Genomic DNA, 27,012 nt, shown 5'->3' with positions numbered 1-27,012 from the left:
AAAGGTTGGATATAATTTTATTGAATGGAAACTTGTTCTATGGAATTAAAAGAATACATAAAGATGTCAAATATCTGATTATATCAGAGAGGAAGACCATCTTCTGAACATTTATGAAAGAAAGCACAAAAAATTAATCAGGAATAAAACACATTTGAAGACTTTGCAAGTATTCATGCATAAAGCATAAGAAATATAAATAACTTACTTTTTCTCTAATACCAGTGACACTGAAAATATAAAACACTATTTTTTCAAAAAATTAGATCGAACGCAATGTTTTGATAAACACTTCCACAAGATACTGAAGATGTCAAATTAATTAGCAATTCAAGGAAAAAAGTGATGTAAAATCTTTATAACTGATTGAAGGTATTCCTAGATTTGCTAACTATATCGCTATCTTAAAATAACTTATAATAATATAAAATACATAAATAATCCCAAAGGACTTTCGTTCTGAAAAGGCCAAAAGGAAACTTTTGAAAAAACAGCACTAGAATTCCTCATGTATTTTAAGCGAATGCAGTCCCAACTACGTAAGGACATGCTGCCACAGCACATTTTCCCTCACTCAGACCCTCTAAATATTAAGAGAGTGCTGTACGAGTCACATATTTAATTATTCCTCTAAGTCTCACCCTCAAATTCTGTAAAAACTGAGTAAAAACAACTTTTGACACTTCATTAGTAATAAGACCATTACTTTAAGTAACTGACTTTTTTGACTTCAGCCTGGCAACGCTCCTGACCAGTTTTCGGATAACCAAAACGCGGATTCTCTTCACTTCTTTTCTCATCTTCACAACCTTTGAAGATAAAGCCAAAATTAGAGAGGCTATTAATTCAAGAAGAAATATACTTTATTTTGAGGGTTAATATTATAGACTAAGTCTACCACTTGAACCAAATCTTTGTTGCACTATATTCAGAGTTGGATGAAATAAAACTTTTTCCATTAACGGTGAAGGAATAAAGGAATACATTAACATTTTAAAAACGTGTCTGAGGACTTAAGAGAAAGAAGTTATCTTTAAAAAAGTAATAGCATTCCCAGTGATTAGTATTTTAATATTACACTTATTATATCTTGTTGGGCTTGGAACATAATAAACTGTGAGTTCCCTAAGATCAGAGACCATCATATTAATCTTTGTATCCTTGTGGCTTAAAACAGAGCTTCGCCCATAAAAGTAAAAATTTAATTTATTGAATCAGTGTATTAACAAAAGCAAATGCATGAACATGATTATATTTACTTATTTATAGCGTACCCCTTGCATTTATTTTTAGCAATAAATTATTTGAGGTATAACTTTAAAAGACATGCCAAAAACATAAGGGCATATTGTGTGTGCTCACCCCCCCCCCCCCCCCAGAGAAACATGCTTTAAATCATCCCATTCGAGAGCGATACTGAATTCTAAAAACAGTACTGGCCAAGAGATGGAAATATTCTAATGATAAAGAACTATATGTTATAACAGTACTTAGTACAATGGGATGTTATCATTTTGACTCTATGTTTTGTCTATCATTATTCGGAGCCATACATCTACTAATTCCTCCTGTACTGTCTGTCTTCTCCTCTTCCACTTAAGGAACTATATAAAACTCAGTTCAGACATAACCTTTCCTGTGAAGCCTTCAATGACTTCTTTAGTTAGAGAAAACCACCCCATCCTTGGGGCTCCCACTATACTTTGTAGGTAGAATCTACTTCACCATACTGTCATTAATCACTGTGGCTCTTTTTCTACAGTTTTTCAGCTCCTAGAGGACAGGGGACTTGCAATATTTACAGTGTTTTCTGTGCCTTGCACGTGTGCCTGGCACACACAATCCTACTAATTCTTCTTACCAAAATAACAATATCAAGATCATCATGTTTCCTTAAGGCTCTTGCGTTTAGCTGTAATACCTTCCCTTACCTTTCATGAGTATCAGCCACCCTCTGTATTACATTGAAGGTATTGACAACCAATTTATAATCTCTCCACCCTAAGTTTTGCCATCATTCTTAGTGATATAGATGCCTACTTGATATCTCACCCAATATATCCTCACTTCTTGACTTCCTCTTTTCTAATTACTTAATTCATTCCATCTCAGTCATCTACGTTCATGGTCACACTGTTGTCCTTATTATCACTTATAACCATTCCGTTTCTAAAATGATCAGTTCAAATATTCCACAAGATTACAACTTCTATCAATTTGCTTGTTCAGCTCCACCCACCACAATCGTCTCTGACTTCACTGGGATCAGCAATTCACTGACCCCTACACTTTCTCTCAAATGGTTAGTCCTTTGCTTTTAATTTTCCTCCTTTTATCCAGTTTAGGTACGAGATCAACATTTGCCAATATCTTAAATTCCCCTATGGTTAGTAATCCCTCTAATTAATCTCAAATAAAAATAACATTCTGAGTTATCACAGTATCCCAACAGACAGGAAATACTTGATACATTCTATCTACTGTAACTTCATAACTAACCTCAAACGGGCCTGTATACTTCCTAGCAATCAGACATATATTTTTTTGCTCAATTCACTCTACAGTAACTAATTTAAACTTCTGTCTGCTCTCCTAAAATAATGGCATTCCTCTTCATCTCTTTTAATTTCATTGAGAAAATAAACATCAGACGGGAACCATCATTCTTCTACTACCATTAATACAAATTCACTTGCATCATCCACCCTCTTCTATTATTTAAGTTATATCATAAGAAATAATCCTACAGATATCTGAGGTTAATCTTTTAACTGTTTTGGATCCCATCCTTTCTGCTATCCTAGAACCCTTACTATACATTATCCCTTTAGCACTGTCAATCTCTTAAATGGATTATTCCCATTTGTTTTTATCATACTTGAGTCATTTGCATTAAGAACAAGACAAAACATCCTCACTAAAAAGTCCACCAGGAGCATCTGGTCTTCAACTGCCTCAGAGCCATCTTCTGGAGATGTTCAAACTCATTACCTCCATTTGTACATGCCACATAATTCCAGTTTGTGGAATTAGTTTGTGGTGTCCAAGACACCAATGATTTCTAAACATCCCTGAATCCAACAGGAATTTTTCAGATTTCATTTTACTTGAAATCTCAACGGTGTCTGACGCTGTTGACCACTTCCTCCTCCTTGAAACATTTTTCCTTGGCTTACATGACAGAATGCTCTCCTGGTTTTCCTTCTGCCTCTCTAGCCACTTTTGGTCTTCTTTGAAGGCTCATCCACCTCTAATCAGTCATGAAATGTTAGAGTTCAAAGGACAGTCCTAGGCCAGCTCTACTTCTCACTTTTTAGTCCTAAGTGATCTTATGTGCGTATAGTTTCAATTTGCCACCTAAACAAAGATGACTCAAAAATTTCTACATTCAACTAAGATCTGTTTCTCAGCTCCAGACCCAAATGTGCAACAGCTTACTCGACAGTTCCTTTGCAGTATGCTTAAAATCCCTTCCACCTCAACCCACGTTGATGCCTTTTTTAGTGTTTCAAGTTCCAAGGAATGGAACAATCTTTTCAGTAATAAACCTAGGACTGATTATAGATAGCTCCGGTTTCTAAATCTCTCATAATAAATCTATTATCAAGTCCTGTTAATTTTATCTCCTAATTAACTCTCAAATTGTACCACTCTTTTTATGTCTTGACCTCACCTCCTACGTCTCCAAGTTGAGTTTGGTAACTGGTTTCTCTACATCCACTCCTGCCCCTCTCCGGTTATCCACAACTCAGTCAGAATACACTTTTAACACACAGATGTCATATCACACCTTTATTTCACGCTCTTCAATGGTTTCCAATTGCTCTTAAGATGGCCACATGGGTCCTTTTTTAGACCTTCATCCTTACCATGCTCACATATACCAGCAAGTCTTTACACCTGCTGTTTCCTCTGGTAGGTATGCTCCTTCTCCCCATGTTAGCTTGTTAACATCTTATCCTTCTGATTTTGGTCCATTTTTCATTTCCCAGTAAAGCATTTTTTGGCCTACCTAGAGAGTCAAAATTCCCAATTATAAGCACTTAGGAGTGCTTATAGAACTTATCATGCATATTAATTTAATACTTTATTTTTAATCTGATTATATTTAATGCATCTTTCTCCCAGTAAGTTATCAATTCAATGAAGAGGTCAAGTATCTTGTTTTATTCAACATTGTACCTTAATACCTAACATAGTGGAAGACATACAGTTAAGTGTGTTCAATAAATATTTGTTAAATAAATGACCAGGAAGGTAGTAATACTCATTTGTTCACTCAATGTTTCAAAGAAATAGTATAGTGACAGAATGCAGAGCAACCAGGCTTCTTTTCCACTAGATATGTTAATCTCTTTGGAATTTGTTTCAAAGTTAGATCTAATTTAGGAAAAAATCCTATTTGCATAAATGAAAAGCCATTTAGACTAAGTTTAAGTGGAAAAAAAAAATTTCTACATTTCATAAGCAGCATAATAGGGGTTAATGATGTGTTTTTTGAAAGTTAAGTCATTCATAATATAAATTAATAACAAGTGATAAATTTTGCCTTAAAGTATATTAACAAATGTTTCTAACTGCCGTACCCTGCAGGTGCATGAGATTATATACCATTTGCTAACCACTGTTAACCAAACTTAACTAATAAGCAGTGGGCACAGTTGGTCCTTGGTTACATTCCAATCATGGGAAAGCTAGACTCCAATTTTAAAATTCCAATTTAAGAAGTACTATGTTTGTCATTACTGCATAAGGGAATCTAAAAGCAAAGGGAATGCTTCATGTTCTCAGTTTCATTCCAACATCAAAAAATGCTTCTCTAGGTTAACTTTCTCAGCATTTGTGTACAGACAGGAGGAAAATTTGATATGTTTCGTATATTAAAAAAATAAGTATATTCACTTTATGTAAAAATTGAATTATAATTTTATTTTATTTTTCTCACAACTGCTCACCCCAAGCACTTAGCTTTCTCCAAGTGTCTAAATTTATTTTGCAAAACTGATGAACAGCTACCAATAGGCTTTTACTTAGAGTTTAAAGGGCTGCCAAATCATTTGGCACTCAGAAATTATGAAGCTGGTTGACAGATAACCCAGAAGTCAACAAAGAGGACTAAAATGACCATACAATACACTTTGGTGAATTCTCCAACCAAAAGCAAATATAACTTTCATTGCTAGAAATGCTAAGAATATGACATTGTTTGAGGGGAAAAGAAAGGTAGAAACATGAGCAAAGAGGCATAAAAACGGAAACAAAATGTGCTGACAGAGAAGAAACAAAGTAAAAGAAAAGTGGAAGGAAGGAATTTTAAGACAGAAATTGAAGGACAAATTGGAAGGTCATGATCACTAAGACTGAGAAGCCTAAGCTAAATGCTTCCAAGCAGCAAAAGAATGCATTTAATATAATCTCCAAGAGCAGAAGAGTTAACACACACACACATGCACACACACACACGCTGAAAGTGCGGTGTCACCTAGAACCTAGACATACAGATGCCCTCAGTTAACCTGGTAAAATCTGAACATAGTAATGTAACACGAATCTCCCCTTGGATGGACGGTACAAAGATATGACCTAAAATAAATTAAGTGGAAAGCTAATGTACTCACTTGGGAAAAGACTATGTAAGCATATGGGGAAGAGACAACATAAACACAGGAAAGGGAACCACGAAACTAAAAGCTGGCATTGTCCAAGGCAAGGAGATTCCGAATTATACTAGAATAACTCAATCATAGGGACAGATGTAGCACAGTACAACACTGAAGCATGCAATTAAAACCTTTCCTGTGGTTCTATATTCCGAGCAGCCAATGTACATCAGTAGACAGGAAAAAAATGTGTTTACAATGTGAGCATTACTGTCTACATTAGATATATTTCTTAATAAACAGGGTTTCTCCTTAATATCAACTCTTACAAGCTTATATGGTTAATGTGAATTTGCTTTGAGAGAATGAGCTATACTTTTGGGATGACAATCACAGCAAGTTTCTGATATACAAAGCTGAGAGCAAACTTTGGTCCACAAAGGAAATACTAGTTTAAATTAATTTTTTGTATTTAAATATTTTTATTAAAGTAGGTGTGCTTAAATCAAAATATTTCCATTTTTAAAAATCAACTTATTTTCCAATTATGGTTGACATACATTATTAGTTTCAAGTGTACAACAGTGATTAGAGATTTATATACCTTATGAAGTGATCACCCCAATGAGTCTAGTACTCATCTAACACAATATGTACATAGTTATTACAATATTATTGACTATATTCCCTGGGCTGTCCTTTACATCCCTGTGATTATTTTTATAACTGGAAATTTGGATGGGGATTAGGAGGATGGGTGAACTGACTCTTAACTGACTATCTGCTAGCCAGCCAACTAGCCAGCTTCTTTTGGTAATGCACTTACTTTGACATTCATTTGAATTAACCTGTAACAAAAAAACATGGTTAGTAGAAAACAATTACTCCAAAATCTAGTATTTTGCTAGGGAAGTTTGCAGTGCTAAGAAAAATATGAGTATATTTGTGTTTCTTGTAATACATTAAAATTTCTAGTTATTCATTACTCATCTATCAGACTGGCAAAGACATAAAACTATGACAACACATTCTGTTGGTGAGGCTATAAGGAAACAGGCACTCTCATACATTGTTGGTAGGAATGCAAATTAGTATACTCCTTCCAGAGGAAACTTTGGCAATACCTAACAAAATCCTACTTCTAGGAATCTAGGTAGAAGACACCTCCCCAACAATAGCAAAAGGTTATGCACAAAACTATTATTCTTACAAAATGTTGCACAAGAAATAAAATATTAATTATATAAGGTAAACACAATATAGTTTTTAAACCAATGAAGTAGATATGCATGTATCATAAATAAACCTTGAAAATGTTTGGTAAAAGAAAGTATATTTTAGGGTGATACGCATACGATATCACATGCAAAGTTTAAAAATATACAACACAATACTATACACTGGATATAAGCATGGGTATATATGCTACTAAAATTATGAAAACTATGGATGAGAAAATATCACACTAAAAGAGTAATAATTACTTGGCTGAGGTTGAAAATATAGTGGGTGGAATTAAGCAGTATAATATGGCAAAACATTGACATTTGCTAAATACAGGAAGTAGATTACAAGGACACTTGTTAGATCATTTTCCATATATTTGAACTACTTCACAGTAACAAAATTAATTATGGTTTTATACGGAGGAATTTTTATTTGGACATTATTGTTGAATTATACTTATTTTTATTTCTGATAAGCAACAATTTAAAAATTCTAGATTGCTTGGTAATTATCTACAACTTAATCATTATTGAGAATATGCTGCCACCTAGCAAAACTTCCCAGAATAGTTTAACAACAAAATAGAATATGGTTTTCTTGTAATGGATGGACCCTGATTTACCACTTCCGTAAAAATTATTAAAGAGTATACACACTCAATTATGAAATAGGAGCTCTGCAACTTCAAAAGCACAAAAGTAGTTTCTGACATTCTTATCTAATATGTGGATGCAAATAATTTTGTTCTTTGGCACATTAACTTCTACGTTTACTATCTTACAGGAAATGGAAAGTAAACTTTCTAACAGGTTTGTTGGTAATCTGCAATCAAGAAAAACATAATGTCAGTTTAATATAAAAGCCTATGGCCCTCCTATGGAATTAAAGCACCCAGATTATTTCATCTCCTAATTCTGATTTTATATATCACAGCTACCAAAGGAACAGATGACTGGAGCAAACTCAGCTCTAGTATTCCAAATTCATTCCTCACTAAAAAAACAGCACCATTGTTTTCAACTGTGCATCCTTTCTCTAGTTCTAGTGAAAAGGGAGAGAAAAAGTCTACATGTAGGAGATTCCCCCCACCTCATTTGAATGTTAGACTCAAGTTGAGCTATCCATACTTTCGTGTGTCCAACACATTTACTTGTTACTACCTGTAGACAAGGTACTATGCTAGAGGTTAGGAAGTTCTATAAAAAATCACACCACATAAAGTAATGGTGAATATAAAGCATGCATTAAATAGTCATACAGTAAAGTAACAAATGATAGTTTATTTTTTAAAAAGAGTAAAATGTTACATTACTTCAGAAGAACAAATGTATTTTAAGGACCTAGAGTCAGGAAGCATACTATAAATGTCAGCCTAAATTTATCCCTTGGAAAATTTTTAAAAGAATGGAATTATTACAGGTAGAAGACATTGAAAGTTAGCATAACAGATGCCTCTGGAGGAAGGCTTTTATTTTCATAAAAGATATTTTGGGTAGTAATTAAAGATACTGTAACTTTTTAAAAGAAAAACTATAAAAATCACAATACAAATAATCCAATCAAATAAATCGCAGATATGAGTGCCAATATCCCAAAATAATACCAGGGCTTTATAGATGAACACCTAAGAACTCTTTTTCCCCAGAGACAGACATACAAATACCAAATTACACATAATTTCAGGCAGCTATAGTATCCCTGAAATACATTCCTGGATCTCAGTTAAGGAGAGCTAATTTGTTATTAAGGATCATAAAAATGATGCCTCAAATTACTCACTCAACAGGTACTGAGGATATGATAAATAAAAACTTAGTCAGGTGGAGGAAATAATCTCTCTCCCACACATTCACATACACACACACTAAGCAACTATTACAAGTGCTGAAAAGGGGAAGTAAATGGTCCTAAAAGAGCTTATAAAAGGGTTAAATGAACATCAAGAATGTTTCCCTGAAAAAATGACACGAAGAAGTATGAAATGGACTAACAGCTAAAAGGAACAACATAAGCAAAGGATCTTTAGAGTGGAGGAAGGCCAGCGTAGTTGAAGTACAGAGGCAGAGGTGGGGGTTTTGGGGTGGGGAGTGGTATAACAGAAGATGGAGAGCTTGGCTTTATTTAGATAGGTCTTTACCAAAAGCAATGGAAAGCCACCAAAGAGGTTTTAAGCAAGGGAGTCACATGATTACATTTGTTTTGAACAGAGCACCCCAGCTGCACTATGGAGATGAGATTGGAGGGACAGAAGAATCACAGTTAAGTAGCTGGGAGACCAGTATAGTAGTGCTGGTGGGAGATATAACGGTCTAGGATAGAGGTGGTGATGAAAAAGATCTGAAAGATAATAGTGAATTTGAACTCTTTCAGATACATTTTTTCCTTGGAGAAGTTGTTAATTCATTTCTTTTACCAATTTTCTATGAGATGGTTCTTCTTAATTTCCATGGCAGTAATGACATTAGCCATTTATCTGTTATATTTGCCTCCCTTCTTTTCCTAATTAGTTTTGTCTTTTTTCCCCACTTGGGATGTTTTTCAAATTTTATGTAGACAAATCTATTTGTTTTTCCCTTTGTAGTTTTCCTCCCATTAATTTAAAATGATAATACCTTCCATCATCTCCACTTTTTTTCCACCTTCATATTAGAACATATAAGATTTACTTTAGTGTGGGACATGTAAACTTCCTAATTTGTTAAATTCATTTAGTCATCCTGCAAACATTTATAGAGTACAAATGCTTTAGATGATAGACATACACACAAAAAGAGAGAAACAGGTAAACAAGTGTTTTCTGCGTAGAAAGCACTCTGGCTGCACAAAGAATAGACACTTAGCCCAGACTGAGGTGAATTAATGAAGACTTTCTAAAGGTCAAATTTTAATTGTTTTGAAAAGGCCTGGAAATTAGCTAAGTGGAAAAAGAAAAAGCCTTAAATGAGGAGTGGTATATGTCATGACTACTCTCCAAGTAATTTCAAAATTGAACAGGAACTCACTAGTACTTCCAGCGAACTCCCAAGAACCTCACTCCAATTAGGTCTTTTATACCCCATAGGTAATCTAATGCAAAAAATCCCACCAAATGTTTTCTGGGAACACAAGCTTAACATGTTTATGAATAGATAGGAAACACCTTTAAAATTTCCCTCTCCAATAAATCCTGCACTCCACTGCCAAGTGAAATACGGACTTACTAACCTGGCAGTAAGGAGGTAGTATATTTCAGTTTCATTTCCTACTTCATCCTACAAGTTCTCATCGATGGAGAGTTATGTATCCCTATACCATCCAAACAGTCTCCTACTACCATCCCTTCCCTGCTTATACTGACCCTTCTGTCTGGAATGCCTGGAATCTTCCCCTTCACTGAATCACTGACTGACATTCTGCATAAGATCCTTGAATAGAAAGAACAAATACTGCACTCACTTCTCTCTGCCTTCCTTGAAAACCTTTCTGCACTACTAGTTTTTCTGGGCATTGTTCTGTACCGTGCGCGAGTGTCGCCTACCTTTCCTACCTGAGTATAGCATAGGTTGCTTGCAAACAGAAAGTATGTGTTCCACAACTGTGTAATATAAGCAGTGAGCTGCTTATAGCAGACACACCTACCCACTGAACAAAGAGGTCGAAGGACTTCCTTTGCTGTAGCTGTGAGATGCTAATTTGATCCTTGCTCCTCCAACTTAATGTTAATCTTCACATTTATGACTCCCTTGAACAGAAGCAGAAACTGTAAAGAGAATAGTGGCAGAAGCGGTAGCCTGGTGACATTAGCGCCTTAGGTGGAGGGGACGAGGGGAAATGTTTGATGAGACTGGGTTTACGAGGAGGGGAGAAGGAGAAGTGGGGACAGCGAGTGTAAACACCTCTCAAAGTTTTGCTGTAAATGAAAGCAGAGAAATGGGGCTTTAGTTGGAAGAAGAAATGAGGCACTGAGCGTACATCCTCATAAAGGGTAGTCTCATTTAGGATCAGCAGTTTCTTAGGAGAAGCTGCATAAGGCAGGTAATGTCTACTGAGTATTGTCAGGCATTGCGCAAACACTTTATATACTTAAGTCAATTTCGTTCTCACAACCTTGTACTACACTATCATGAGTTTCGTTTTACAGAAGAGGAGCCTAAGTACAGATAGTAAATGAACTTCCCAAAGTCCCACAGGTATAAATTCACGGGTCCCGACGTCCAGGGACGGGTCTCCGGCTTCAGTCACCTAGAAACCTGCAGGGGAGTCACGGCCGCCACGCTCCGCGCCCCGGGAAACCAGCGTAGGCCCACGGACACGCTCCCTCAGCCGCACTCCTGGGCCTCACCCCGGCCAGACCACGCGCCCGTCAGAAAAAGGCAGAGGGGCCCTTCTGAGGGCCCGAAAGGTGCTCACCTCGTTATTGAGGTTCAGAGTCCCGGGCTGAGCCATGGTTGCTGTAGAAAGAGGACCCGCCGCAGCGGGCACGTGAACTGTCAGCCTCTGGCGTCTGCGTGGCCACGCCCCGTCAACGGCGGCCTCTGCGGCCCAAAAGCCATCAGTCGTCTGAGCTGACGAACGCTTCAATGAAAGGGACGCTGACGTTAAAGGAAGGAACCGAGCGGTGGGAGAACAACTTCCGGAGCAGAGGGCAACGAGGTGGAATTGCGCGTTTCTATGGGAACCAGGCGTCGGCAGGTGGCCTGCTGGGCGCTCTGAGGTGTTTCTTGCCCCGTACAGGAGTTTTTGAGGGTGCTGATTGTATTATATTCATTTACAGACTGGGCCTGCTTTGGAAGGACCTTTTTTTTTTGTCCCAGTGGAGGTGAGAGAGCTTATGTGAAAGCATCGCTTCTATCACCAGTTTTTGCTCTGAATTTTTATCTAGCACATGTGAAGATTCGTGTGCTTCCAGCAGCACGCCTTATTAAATCCTACTTTTTGTTTCATCCGCACATTATAACTTAGTTATGAACATACGTTCCTACACACTGTGAGGAAGTTTAATTAGGTAATGAACGTTTAAAGCAAAACCAGGACGCACACGTGCTGCCGCCTGTGCCAGTGGATATTTTGAAGTAGTAGCCTGCAAGCAGAGGAGACTTGAGGGAGTGAGTATGAATTAGATGATATATTAATTAATACTTAACACCTGTGGTACTGAGCGTTAACATGAATCAAGTGCTGAGACAAATGTTTTGCATGAATTATCTCCAAAATAGTCACAGAAACCCTATCAGATAGGAACTATCCTTATTTTAACAGACGTGGAAGCTGACTTCCAAAGAGCCGAAGAGTCTTTCCCAGAGTGTCTTTCTCCCTTTATTTCTGAAAGGCTGACCTGGAGCCAACCATTGCTCCAGGACCCCAGGGCCAGGTGTAATCTGTGGGGCCCAGTGCAAAATGAAAATGCAGAACCCTTCATTCAAAAGGTAACAATAAGTTTCTTTTGGGGTGTTTATTGACCTGTCCTATGTTTCTTATTTGGTATTTTAATTAGTGCTCCCTCACTCACAGGAATACTGGTGGGGCCTGTGTGCACCCTCACAGGCGCCTAGCACCCCTGCCCCAAGACTCCAGGAAGAGTGCAAGTACTGGAGCAGGATGGCAGCAGTTACTGGGCATGGGCCAGGGTATGGGAAGCCAAAGAACCCAGATGGGAAGACGTGGGAGGAGGACCACACATGATCTGAGACTGAGACTGACATGTGTTCCCCAGTTTCACTGCACTCACAAAACTTAAATTCACAGATAAAATTATTAAGAATTTCAGGAGTCTGATGAAAGAACATTTAATCCAGGCCCACTTCCGAATTCTGTCCAAGAGACAGTATACTGTCCAGAGCCCATGCTCTTAACTGGTGAGTCTGTACTCAATTTATAGTAACTCAGACTTGTATTTGGATTAGGATTCTTTTAGTTTAATGTATGATTTCAGCACAGATGAATGAATGGCTGACTTCCTGTTGGACTAGTGTCACATAAAGGTGGGGTTTTTTGCCATTAATGAACCATATACGGAATTGTAATTGTCTCCTTATCTATCAGCTTCTCCTCATTAAAGCTGAGCTCTTGTGTCGGGGATTTTTCAACCCAAGTGAATAGCAGATAATATACAATAAATACATAGGAAAGGATGTTTTAAAGCTAAATGTAGAGTTTCATGGAAAATATGTTTTCTTATTTGGGAGAAAGGTGTTATTATGATTCCATAATACTTCAGAAAATGTATTCTTAATATGAAGTTTGTCTGTAGCTCTTAAAGGCTGTAGTGTTTACTCTTGTTCACACCTCTTGTTTTCTAACACCTTGTATTTCTAGCAACTACATTTTCCTCAGGCTCAGCATTTGTTTTCTACCTCTTCTTAGCCCAAGCTCCCACCTTGGCCTATGATGCTCCTGCCAGCTATGCTTTCTCAAGCTCTACTTTACAAGAGTAGGTCAAATTCTATCTTCATGAAGAACCCTTCCCATAGACCCCAACAGAAGTTAATTTTTCTCTTCAGCAGTTTATTTTTATATTATTTACAATAGTCTAATTTGAATTTTCTTGTGTCCTGTCTGCTCCTTTACATGATAAGCTCTCAGAAACCTTAGATGCTTATTTTTAAAGTGACTGTTTTTCATTGTCCTAATACATCATCTCCAAGTCAATCCATCTCTCCCTTTCAATACTACAATCTCAAAAATTATTTTGATTCTTTACAGAGGTGATTCTACTAACTGACTCTCATTAAGCTATATACATTTCTTCTAGTAATAATAATGTATTTGTGTTAATCATGTTTCAAGTTTCTTTAGAAAACAACACATCAAACCATCTCTCCCTTTATTTCTGAAGGGTTGGCCTGGATCAGTTAAATGCTGTCAGATATGTGAAACAACAAAACTATTATTAAAGAAACTAGTGTGAGACCTTTTTCCTCTTTATTGCAGCATTCCAATAAATGGAAGTAAGGGTCTAAGTAATGTTTAATGGGTACTGGAGTTTCCCAATTTCAACCGTATTTGTTTACTTGGGATATCATAAAATACCACAGACTGGTTGTCTTAACAGAAATTAAGTTTCTAACAGTTCTGAAGTCTCGAAGTCCAATATCAAGGTGCCATCAGGGTTGTTTCTGGTGAGAGTTCTTTTCCTGGCTTACAGAGACAGCCTTCTTGTTGTCTCCTTATTTGGTCTTTCCAATGTACACTCCTGTAGAGACACTTCTCTGGTGTCTTTTCCTCTTCTTATGAGAATACTAATCCTATTGGTTTAGGGGTTCCCGCATGATCTCAACTACCTTCCTACAGGCTTCATCTCCAATTACTATCATATTGGGGATTAGAGCTTCAATATATGAATTTTGGCAGGATGTAGTTCAGTCCATAGCACCCACTTTCTTTGAGAAAAGAAAATTATCTCAAAAGTAACCTTTTCCTTATCTAACATGCCTGATTACTGCCATTTCTATCATTTTACTCTTCAAAAATTGTAATCATATATTTCTAGATTACAACTAGTGGATGTTTAGCAATCAGAATAGAGTTGTGAAATAGACCAAAACATATACAGACAACTGATTTGCAACAAAGTTGCAAAGACAATTCAGTGGGGGATATGTTGTCTTTTAAAAAATTGTGCTGCCCGGCCGGGCGTGGCTCAGAGGTTGAGCGTCGACCTGGGATCCAGGTGACCAGGGTTCGATTCCCAGTCAGGGCACATGCCCGGGTTGCGGGCTTGATCAATGACTCTCTCATCACTGATGTTTCTATCTGTCTCTCCCTCTCCTTTCCTCTCTCTGATATCAATAAAGGTGTATTAAAAAAAGAAAAAGAAAAAAAAACACAAAAAAAATTGTGCTGAAACAATTGGATATCCATGAGAATACTAATCCTATTGGTTTAGGGGATTCCCCCATGATCTCAACTACCTTCCTACAGGCTTCATCTCCAATTACTATCATATTGGGGATTAGAGCTTCAATATATAAAGCGATGTTTTTTGCCACATATAGGAGTTTTTGAGGATGCTGATTTTATTATATTCATTTACAGATTGGGCCTGCTTTGGAAGGACCTTGTTTTTTATTGTCCCAGTGGAGGTGAGAGAGCTTATGTGAAAGCATCGCTTCTATCACCAGTTTTTGCTCTGAATTTTTATCTAGCACATGTGAAGATTCGTGTGCTTCCAGCAGTACGCCTTATTAGATACTGCTTTTTGTTTCAGCCGCACAGAAAACAGTAACTCTGACCTACTTTGCACACCAAATACAAAAACAACTTAAAATGGATCATACACCAAAATGTGAAATTTAAAACCATAAAACTTCTAGAAGAAAACATAGGACAAAAAAAGTTTTGTTACCTATGGTTAGGCAAAGATTTCTTGGATATCAGAACAAAAGCAGAATCTCTATAAAAATACCTTGACAAATTGGACTGAATGAAGGTTAAAACTTCGACTTTTCAAAATACACTGTTAGGGCCCAGCCGAGCGTGGCTCAGCGGTTGAGCGCCGACCTAGGATCCAGGAGATCGGGGTTCAATTCCCCGCCAGGGCACATGCCCGGGTTGCGGGCTGCAGCCAATCAATGACTCTCTCATCATTGATGTTTCTATCTCTCTCTCCCTCTCCTTTCCTCTCTCTGAAATCAATAAAGATATATTTTTTTTAAAAAAAGTACACTGTTAGGAAAGTAAAATGAGAAGCCACACATGGAAAGAAAAATGTTGCAAGTAACATATTTTATAAAGTACTTTAATCTAGAATACATGAAGAACTCTCCAAACTCAATAAACAAACACAACCCAATAAAGGCATGGGCAACAGACCTGCACAGATGCTTCAACTAAAAAGATATGTAGATAGCAAATGAACACATGAAAATATGTTCAACATCATCATCAGGGAAATGCAAATTAAAACCACTGTATAATATCACTGCACATCTATTATAATAACTAAACTTTAAAAGTCTCATTATACCAAGTGCTGGTGAAGATGTGGAGCAACTGGAACTCTCAAGCACCATGTGTGGAAATGTAAAATGGTAGAATCACTTTAGAAGAAGTTTGGTAGTTTTTTGTTGTTGTTAATCCTCATCCAAGGGTATTTTTTCCATTGTTTTCTTTTTTTTTTTTTTTTTTAGAGAGAGTAGAAGGGAGGGAGGGAGGGTAGAGAGAGAGACACATCGATCGGTTGCCTCCCCAGCCCTGATCAAGGCTGGGGTTGAAACCAGCAATCCAGGCACGTGCCCTTGACCTGGACTCTAACCAGAGACCCTTCAGTGCACTGGCGATGCTCCAACCACAGAGCCACACCAGCCAGGGCTGTTTCTTAAAATTATAAGTCCATCAGCCATATGATCTATACATTCCCTTCCTATTAATAAAGAGATGAATACACATATCCATATGAAGACTTATGCATGAATGTTCAGAGAAGCTTTCTAGATTACAACTAGAAAGCTTTTTTGCTTTTTTGTAATAGCAAAAAAACAACAACTCAAATTTCCATTCAACCGACAAAGGAATAAACTGTGGCATATACACAGAGAGACACACAGACACACACACACAGTGGACCACCAAAAATGATATACACTATGATATGGATGAATTTTAAAATAATTATGCTGATAGAATTCAGACAACTACATACTGTGTTATTCTATTTATGTAAAATTCTAGGATATGCAAACTAATGTATAGTGACAAAATATAGGCCAATGTGTTTGCCTGAGGACATAGGGGAGGAAGGATAGAATGACGGGAGGGACAAATCACAATAGGTCAAAGAGAAACTTCCGGGAGTGAGTGATATGTTCATTATCTTGATTTTGGTCATGGTATCACATTGTATACCTATGTCAAAATATGTACACTTTAATTATGTGCAGTTTATTGTGTGTTAATTATACCTCAGTGAAGCTATTAAATAAATGCACTTACCATTGAACTAGCAATTCTATTTCTAGAAAAATATACTACAATTATATTGGTACAAATCCGTGATGCATATACAAGAAATACTTATTACACAACTGTTTGTAATAACATAAGGTTGGAGGAAAGGTATGCATCAACACATAACTGATCAAATTAATGGATTCATTGAGAAGAAGAATCAGCCCTAGCCAGTTTTGCTCAGTGGTTAGAGCATCAGTCTGCAGACTGAAGGGTAGAGGGGTTGATACTGGCCAAGGGCATGATACCTCAGTTGCAGGCTGGATCCCAGGCCCTGGTGGGAGTGGGGCATGTGGGGGAGGCAACCAGTGGATGTGTCTCTCTCACATTGATGTTTCTCTCACTCTATCTCTCCCCCTCCCTTCCACTTTCTCTAAAAAAAATCACTAGAAAAAATATCCTTGGGTAAGGATTAACAACAACAAAAAAAGAAGAATCAACTCTTCTATTTATTGGAATAGAAGGCCTATCTTAATATATTCCTTAACAAATAAATCAAGCAGCATTATACTGTAGTACACTATCGTTTGTGAGTGTTTGGGGGAAGGATAAGTATACACACACATTACATTTACTTGATTATATAGCATTTTTGTTCCCTGGAGAGGAAGTCAGTGGCTGGGAAACATAAGTAAAATCTTTCTACCTTGTTCCCTTTTGTATCTTTTAAATTTTGTACCACGTGGTAGTATAAACTTTTAAAACAAAATTTAAAATATATTCTCGTGTTTTTTGTTGCAATTGTGAATGGTATATGTTCTCTCATTTCTGCCTTTTAGTTGGTAGTACCAGTATAGGTATAAGCTATGAATTTTTATTTGAGGTTTATTTGTTACGCAATCACTTTTCCAAGTAATAAAAGATGTATAAGTCCTAGAGCTCTACTGTATCAATTGTAAGTGCACAGTACAATACTTTACTGTATATTTAAAATTTTGCTAAGAGAATTTATCTTATATTGTGTTTTTATCACCAAAAAAGTAAATAGGGCTGGAGGAAACTTGTGGAAGTGTTGAATATGCTAATAGAATAGATTGTGGTGATGGTTCATGCTGTATACTTATCTCCAAAGTCATCAATTTGTATATATTAATTACATACAGCTTTTTGTATGTCAATCATACCTCGATAAAGTGGTTGAGGTTTTTTTGTTTTGTTTTTAAGAGAAAGTTAGCCCAGCCGGTGGCACAGTTAGTTGGAGCATAGTCCCGTACACAAAAAGGTTGTGAAACAGCCCTGGCATATATGGCTCAGTGGTTAGAGCATTGGCCTGCGCACAAGGGTCTTGGGTACAATTTCGGCCAAGGGCATGTACCTGGGTTGCGAGTTCTATCCCAGCCCTGGTTGGGGCGTGCGTGGGAGGCAACCAATGGATGTGTCTCTCTCAAATTGATGTTTCTCTCTCTCTCTTCCCCTCGACTCTCTCTAAAAATCAATGGAAAAAATATCCGCAGGTGAAGATTAACAAAAAATAAAAAATAAACAATAAACATATCCTCAGGTGAAGATTAAAAATAATAATAAAGGGAAATTTATGGGCTGGTACTAACAAGGTGATTGTAAAGCTACACCTTTCTCTTACTTGGATGAGTCAGTAAAAGTTATTGGGAATCCTGACTTTGTTAAGCATATTTTTCAACCTTTAGTATTCAATCTATCATTAATAATTTACCTCACAGCCTGGCTGGGCGTGGCTCAGGAGATTGTGGTTCAATTCCAGGTCAGGGCACATGCCCAGGTTGCAGGCTTGATCCCCAGTGTGGGACTTGCAGGAGGCAGCTGATCAATGACTCTCATCATTGATGTTTCTATCTCTCTCTTACTCTCCTTTCCTCTCTCTCTGAAATCAATAAAGATATATTAAAAATAATAATAATAATAATAATAATAATAATTTACCTTACAACAGATTGCATCACAACTGTGTATTTCAATCCTGTGAGAACCTCAGCATTAAGTTTTGCAGTTATTCTGGCTCTGCATTTTCAGTCCTCTATCCCCTGGGTGGCAGTGTTGTTCTCCAAATTTCACAGTACAGTGGAAACTTGGAATGTTAAAGAAAACAATCTAAGTGAATGGATTATGATAGCATTTTCTGAATTAGAAGGAAAATAGATCTATCAGATTTTGTATTTCTTTAATGCCTAAGGCTAACCCTTCAGGTTTCAATGTTTTATTTGAAGTAAATTACTAAATAGTAATAAATCCACTAATTGAACTACTAATGGATTTATTTAAGATTCAATGTTTTATATTTATATAAATAAAACATACTGAAGAGTATAACTAGTTACAGTATAGGAGATAGGAAATTGGCAAGTCACTAGGCTAATGTTTACTAAATCAATTCTCCAACATATTTTTGTCTAAGTTTTGTTTGAATTTATACGGAATGTTTTGATTAATGTGTCGCTTTATATCTCTAGGAAATCAAAGAAAAGTTTCTATTCTTGGAATTTTAGATCTTAAATTCTTGAAATAGCGAAGTTATTGTTATATAGCCAAGTTTTACAGAATCTGAAGGGATGCAGCTGACACTTCCCAATTTAAGATTTTGGCTAAGAACTTTGGGTCTGGAATCAGATTAGCTGATATCAAATTCTAATTCTGTCTCTTAATATCTATGTGCCCTTGGGAAAATTATGTAAGCTCTATGTGACAAGATTTCTTTATTTATGAAAATGGGTTTGATAATCAACCTTACAGGATTATTTTGATGATTAAATGAAAATATAGTGTAGCGAATTCTTGAGGAATATTTCCGTCTCAATAATTTAAACTGTTATTATTTTCCATGATCTCATTTGATCTTGACAGTAAATTATGCAACAAAGTCTATAATAATTTAAAGATAAATTCAGAAAACATTATTAAAGCCTAATTCAGGTTAATTTTCAATATAGTGATTGGCTTTGATTAATTTTAATCAGCATTTAAAGGCAGCCCTCTCTCTGATGGCTGAGGACAATTGTTAGCCTCTACAAATAGAAAGTGAGGGAGTTGAAAAGAAATTTGATTTTTAATGTGGGAGGAAACCTTGCATCTATTCAAGGTGAAGCCAATCAAAATAGTTTGATATTACACATAGAGCAGAACTTTTTTGAACTTTACAAATATGGAAACAATGCGTTGTACATTAAAATTAGAAAACTGAGGCAAAGGGAAATAAAGGCAGGAAAATAAGATAGAACCAAAACAAGGTTAACATATAAATGGATGGCACAATGTCCTGGACCTTATTTTAAGGGTGTGCCATAGATTAAACTCTAAGATTATAGTGCTAATATATAGGGATAAATGCCGTAATTTTGATGCTCCAAGTTTCTATAACATAAAATATGTCTTGTTTTTAGAAATGCAATTAATGCTGATATTAAGATCAGAGAAATACCTCAACTAGGTCCTCCTTTTGAAACCATCATGTCATGGAAGGCATTCTCAACATCTTTACAGTAAGCAAGATTTTTTGTTTGTTTACTATGTATCTGTCATTAAAAGATGCTTATACTTTTGTGTCTATGGCTGGGGGCATCCTAGGTTTTGATTCATGAAAGTTTTGTTTCAAAATAGTAAAGATCAAGTTTTACAAAAGAAGGAGAGTGGTTCATCTCCCAGCCTTGAGAGACTAACAGTATCTGGGATTACTTTCTCCTGTAAACAACTAGAAAACTGGTTTAAATGTATGGAATTTCACATATAATTCATATGTAATTTTCATACATTGAACAACAGGCAGCACAGGGCTGTGATCCCTGAAAGAAAATGAACAAATGAATATAGACCTATTTAAGGTGTTTTTCTACGTTCTCAGTGTCAGTATTAATTAAACTTGTTCTAAACAACAAAATATATTTTATGTTATAGATATTTTGAGTTTTAAAATTATTCTATTATTGTATTATTTTAAGCACGAAAATCACCCCTAAATACCATGGTGTAATTTAATTTGTTCCCTAATGCCTACATTTCCTGTGATTTGGTACTTATAAAACGTTTCATTGATAATAATGTCTACCTCCATGAAAAGGCATGAATATTTGACTCCTGGGACATCAGTACCTATTGCAATCACTGTCTAGCTCCATTAACTTCTTAATGGTTCCAAAATGGTGATATTTTAATTATGTCATTTCTTCTTCATTTAGGAGTTGTTCTGAAAAGAAACTTTTCCTTTTCAATTACTTAGTTATGTTAGGGTACAGTTATATAGGAGATGCAGAATAAATGCTTGATAGCCTTTATCGGTTTTAAAAATAAATTGGTTTCCTAGCATGCTTGAAAAATTGGTTAAGGAGTTTTCTGGGTTTTAAAAAAAATGCTTGTTTTAGAAAACAAACTTTGGGGGGAAAATGTGCATCATTGGTGTTTTAATCCTACTCAGTTGATCAGTTGGTCAGTGAATAAGTAAAGGTAGATCATATAATGTCCTGTAGCTATCAGAAGTTACATATAGGCTACTCAACTACTTCCTCTCTTTTCCTAGATTCATTTCAGACAAATTGAAATGTTACTGCTCCTTGGTGGTTTTCTTTTCTTTTTTCTAGGAGAAAAACAAAGGGCAAGAGCAACAATCCTGAGGGGGAAAAAAATGGGGTAGTCAGAGGGTTATAGATTATTTTGAAGTGGAAATTCACAAACCCATTAGGTTGTTTGGGGAAGCTGTAGGTAGACTGCTGTTTAATCAAGCATGTTGATTGCCCAGAGTGAGCTAGAACAGAAAGACCCAGAGAAGGGGAACCAACTGTGTTTTAGGACACATCAAAGACAAAAAAACAACCACCAAGGAAACAAAGTTCTATTACTAAATTCAAGAAGTGATTGCTGATCTGAAAACTGGACATAAAGGAAAGAATGTTAGAGTCTGCATAGCCCCTAGGAGGGAGAGAAAGTCAAGATCATTGGTAAAATCAAAGGTTCCAAGACAATTGTTTTGAAAAAGTTGGAGAGTCCAAGGGTCATTTTCATTGAACCATTTACATAAGGCTTGAACAAAGATGAGGAAGAAAGAAATTTTTAAGATCCTGAAGCACTCAGTTCTTAATTTATTCTTGGGTGACCTGATTTGTTTTAGATTTTGGGGAAGTGGTTGATTAGGTTTGATTACATACTGATTTAAATTCTGTAGATATCTTTATCAGAATAGAATGTAGTTTTAGATGGAGTTGCTCTAATTTTTGCTATTTGGATGATAAAAGCACTGTTCATTCTAACAGTGCTTAAATTAGCAACCATGAATAATAACTTCTTGTCAGAAATCTTAGGTGGAAGGATAACATTGCTTGACAACCTTGTCAGCCTGCCATGCTACAAATCACCTTGATCTTCAACACTGAGATTTGGCAGCATGATGCAGGCCTATGACCTGACTCTAAATTAGAGAACCTACGAGAATTCTTACAGTTGCCTCAGTTTTGTTTTATTGGTTATAGCTAAAAGAGGATTATTTCTTATTTAGCATATGTCCAGTCATTAATATAAGAAATACTAATAACAAAATAAATTTTAAAAAACCCAAACTGCAAATTCAGTAGAACCCAAAGAACAATAGTATAAATAATGTTCTATCAATGGGGAGAGATCTGCAAGATTAAACAGATAGATCAAACACTAGATAATTAGAAAATTTTTTAAAGTTTTAAAAGAAATTATATTTCATGTAAGAATGCTAAATGTGTCTTTACTAACTCAGTGTGTCAAGTTCAAGTAAGGACAGATGTAGTTTAAAAAATGTCAACTTTGATTAGAATTTTGACAGTGTTCTAGCATTAAATGATTTTATATCCATGAGGTCTAGAATACTGTACCTACAAAGAACAGTAGATACTATTTTACTTTTTTATTAAGATTTTTGGAAGATAGTTTCCATACGAAGTAAAGAAAACAGCCTTTCCCTTTGGAATAAATGAATTTTTTTTCCAGTTTTCAGGAAGTGAACATTTCATTTTCATACTGTTATATTTAACATAAGCAAACTTCATAATATTAATATTTTTAAAAGCAGAAATCAACTGCAATGTATAGTTGTATATTCTTAATGAAAACCGATCTTTCCATGGATTCATTAATGGAGAAATTTTATGCCTTAAATATATTGGAACATAATACCAAAAATAAAAATGCATTTATGAAATCATTCTTAATTTTTTTAAGAACTCTTTTAGGGTCACACATATTTAATATATTTATTAAGGTTTAAGTTCATTGTTCATTGGCTTTGTATGCAGTTTTCAGATTGTAATTTTCAGATTGCAGATTGGCTTTGTATGTACTGTGGTGCCAGAGCCAAAATAAATTTTGGCCATCACTGCTTGTGGAATAAAGGAGCCATGTGAGTTCCTAGGTTAAAGCCAGCAAATTATTTGGAATACATTAAGTTTTTTTTAATCCAACTCTGTAACTGTTCTAAGAAAGCAAAGACTACACTTCCAGTTTTGTTGACTCCATACTGTATCAGGGTACATAATAGTAATAGGCTCATAATTGAAATGTTATAGCTTTTGAAAGTATTACTAAATCAAAAATGTGTATCAGAACTACACTTTTCTAACTCTTTGCATATATTAACTTATTAATGAACACGGTTACATTTTTTTCAAGTCAGAATGTCTTATGTTTTAATTGCATAAATCTCTCTTGATTCCTGTGCTTCTGTCCTATTAATTTGCATTCTTTTATTGTAATGTTTGGGCTAGCAGTAGATAGTCAGGGAGTGATCAGATTTTAATTCAATATTTAAAACTTCTAAAAGCTGTTTAGCGAGCCATACTCATTCCCTGATTCTATAACCCAAATTGTTACCATACATTTGCATTCAACCTCTTATTACAAGAGCAATTGATTATATTTCTCCTAATCCAAGTCCTCTCAACTTTTAAATCCTCTCAGCTTCCATTACTTCCTGTATAGTACTAGTTCCATTATCATCCTAGAAACTCAAGGTTGTTGTGAATTTCTCCCTTATCTTGCTTTTTGGATTAATTGCTGCAGCTTGTTGGTCCTTTTTTCTAAACATATATCATATTTCTTCATACTTCTTCCCCTTCCAGTCCCCCAAATCAGGGCTTCTGTTACTCATATCTCCATACGTCGTCATCCCAACTGCCACATTTCTAGTTCAGGCATTAACTGTCTGTCACCTGCCCTTGGAACAATCTAACTGGTCTTTCAGTTGCTAGAATGATGCTAATCAATCCAAGCTCTATACAGCATCCAGAGTAATCTTTGTAACCAAGACATGTGATTATCTTACTTCCCTCTGTACAATTCTTCAATGGTTCCTCACTGCTTATAGGATCATTTAAAACCCTTTCCACTTGGCATGTAGGACCTGAAGCTTCAAATATTAAAACTCCCATCCTTGCACTTTATGGACCACAAAAACTCAACTACTATACTGTAATCCCTGGAACGTTCCATTGTCATAACCTCTAAGCCTTTGCTCAGGCTCTTTCCACCGCTTGGAAATCCCTTCCAGGCCTATATGCCTGCTTTTGGCAAGATGCCCACATCTCCTCCCCTTCCATCACTCAGTACTTCATTACCCTGTTGGCCTCTGAGACCACCAGGACTATACCCATCACACATTTGATTTTTGTGTATTTTATTAAACCCCACCAGAAGCCCAGGCTCTCACCCCCAGGTGGCATGCATTTAGCCTTCTCTGACTCCATCTCTTACCCTATTCCTAATGTCAGTCCCTAAACTCTGCTGGTGCACTTTCTGGAACTTGTGATTTGTCCTTATCAAAATCTCCTGTATCTTTAACCTCTCCATTAAACACTTCCTTTACCTTCATGCTCTGACCAAGACTTGACTGTACACTTGCCATGCTATTTTTATGTAGCTTTCTCAGGTAATGGCTATTTTTCCTCCTTGGCCCTTGTGTCTCTGAGCCTGAAACTGGAATAGATGCCCTCTTTGTTTCTCTCTGTTGTATCCAGAACATTGTTCATCCCTCCTTCTAAAAAGCCTCCACCACTGAAGCTTCTGCCATCAGACTATTGTTCTAACAACAATATAGCTATTGTTTATGTTAGCTATACACAGGTCAGTTTCTCTTATTTCTTGAATACTGAATATTTGAATATTTGTTCAGTATCACTTTCTCTAGTACAACAAATATGGAATTTTGATGATTTCAATATCCATATAGATTCAAGTAGACAAACCCTCCAGTTCCCTGCCCTGGTTTCTCAATTCCTTGACTTGCCTTTATTTACCCTATTCTTCACCCTAAAACAGCCAACCGCTCTCATGTTCTTATTCTAAACTAACCATATCTAACAACTGCCGTCCTTCCTCCATAATTTTAATTGTAAGCACCCAGCTTTATTTTCCTTTCTGAAATTTTATTATAAGAAGTTTTCAATCATGAACATTTTAAAAGAATTTTACAGTAAAAATCTATATACACAGTACCTAGATTGTATCATTAATATTTTACTGTATTTGCTTGTCTATCTATCTATCTATCTATCTATCTATCTATCTATCTATCTATCTATCTATCTATCTATCATCTACCTATCTACCTACCTACCCATCCATCCATCCATCCATCCATCCATCCATCCATCCATCCATCCATCCATCCATCCATCCCACCCTCTCTTTATCATTAATCCATCTTATTTCAGGTGCATGTCAAAGTAAATTGCAGATATCAGTAAACTCCCCCTTTAATACTTTAGAATGAATATAATTAACTACAGTTTAAGTATTTGTTTACAATAATAGTAATTCTCTTTTTCTCTCCCTCTGTCTTTCTTTCTCTCTCACGCACACGTATTTATTTCCATCCTGTTTTACCACTGGACTGTGATTTTCTTGAGGGCATGCACAATGATCCACTTATATTTTATCCCTAGTGGCTAGCACTAGAGCATTTAGTCATTTAGTAACTGGTAAAAAACATTAGCTGAATGGATGAAGATCTCTCCTTACAGTAATACTAATTTAGTCAGTTAAGGTAATAGGATAAATCTCATTGGATCACTCAAATTCAGACCTAGGTTACCTTGACAAATCAGGCAGGAAACATTGCCAGGATGTCAGGACACAGACTCAGTTTCTAGACAAGTCAGGCTTTTTCATGAAACCCTTTTCTTACATTTCATTGTATTCTAAAGAAGTGACAAAATTGAAATTCATTGCATGAGCAAAAGTTATAATGCTTTATCGCTTTCTTCAGAAAGGCATGCCTATTGCTGTAGTCACACTTATTTTCTATTAAGGTTAAATATAGGCTAATATTTTTATTATCAGTTTACTATGCCTAGAATAATTATAGTTATAGTCTCTGAATAAAGAATTACTTTCAGAGTGCATTTTACCTTTGAGCTTACTTAAATAAAACTATATCATATATAGCATAAAGATGCCATTAAGGAATACAATGTTCACATCAAATCATTTTAGATTACATGGATCAGATATTTAATAAACTGGAGGCAACCTGACATGGCTTTTAAACATATGTGTTGATTTTTCATGGTTGCTTATAGTGTTATTCCTATGTCATCACGTTAATAAGAAAATTAAGACCGTGTAATATACCATACTCCCAACAGTGTAATGGGATAATTTATCCCTCCTGCTAAGAGAATCAGTAATCATACTTACTGAACAGATGCAAAGGAAAAAGAATTATATGATATGCTCTGACAAGATGACACCATTCACATTACTAAACAAGAAGCATGTGTCATAAATGTGAACCTTAAATGATAGAACAACACCTTTTGAAACACAAGTGTGATCATAAAACCATCTGTTTTATAATCAGCTTGCAAAGTGCATCTGGTATTGCTATATCGGCTCACCAAATATTTCCTAAATGCATTTTAAAAACGTAAAGTGAATACAGGTAGTCTAAGGGTTGAGAGACTAAATGTCCATATGGCTTCCTTTAGTACCTTTACTAATTTCATCATTGTATTTCTTAATTAAGCTCTCTCAGCAAGCATGTAACTGCTACCATTAAAAACGCATACTGATTAAATGAGTGTTTGAAGGACGCTCAGGTAACTGGTGGCTTCAGTTTAGTTGTGTAAGTTGAGTATAATTTCATTTCTACTCAATTATTTCTTCTTATTAAAATAACAAAAAAATACAACATCACTAGAGTCTTTCAATAGTAATATCATATACAATGTGACTATATTACAAGAAATGGCAAAGCTTAAAGTGGTAAATTAACATAGAGCAGACAGTAGGTCCTGACTTTAAACAAATTTTTAAAGGCAGTTAAAAGCTTTGTTTA

The 27,012-nt window shown here is 35.9% G+C and overlaps 1 protein-coding gene across 2 annotated transcripts in view; it reads right to left on the bottom strand.

Moving 5' to 3' along the window:
* The window catches only part of SRFBP1 (serum response factor binding protein 1), a 49,093-nt gene extending 37,727 nt beyond the window's left edge, over positions 1-11,366 (bottom strand). Inside the window, exons 1-2 of one of the 2 annotated variants that reach the window (XM_016217802.2) lie at positions 11,217-11,366; positions 721-809 (exon numbers count right to left, since the gene is read on the bottom strand). In XM_016217802.2, the coding sequence (XP_016073288.2) occupies positions 721-809; positions 11,217-11,252 (125 nt within the window). In that variant the 5' untranslated portion in view covers positions 11,253-11,366. The remainder of the gene's footprint in view (positions 1-720; positions 810-11,216) is intronic. The other variant, XM_087815510.1, reaches the window with a different exon arrangement.
* Positions 11,367-27,012: the final 15,646 nt, after the last annotated feature.

This window comes from Miniopterus natalensis, chromosome 3 (genome assembly GCF_054644295.1).
Source record: "Miniopterus natalensis isolate mMinNat1 chromosome 3, mMinNat1.hap1, whole genome shotgun sequence".
NCBI classification, from domain to species: domain Eukaryota; kingdom Metazoa; phylum Chordata; class Mammalia; order Chiroptera; family Miniopteridae; genus Miniopterus; species Miniopterus natalensis.
The sequence above is the reverse complement of the archived record's forward strand: the minus strand, read 5'-3'. Positions and strand labels throughout refer to the sequence as shown.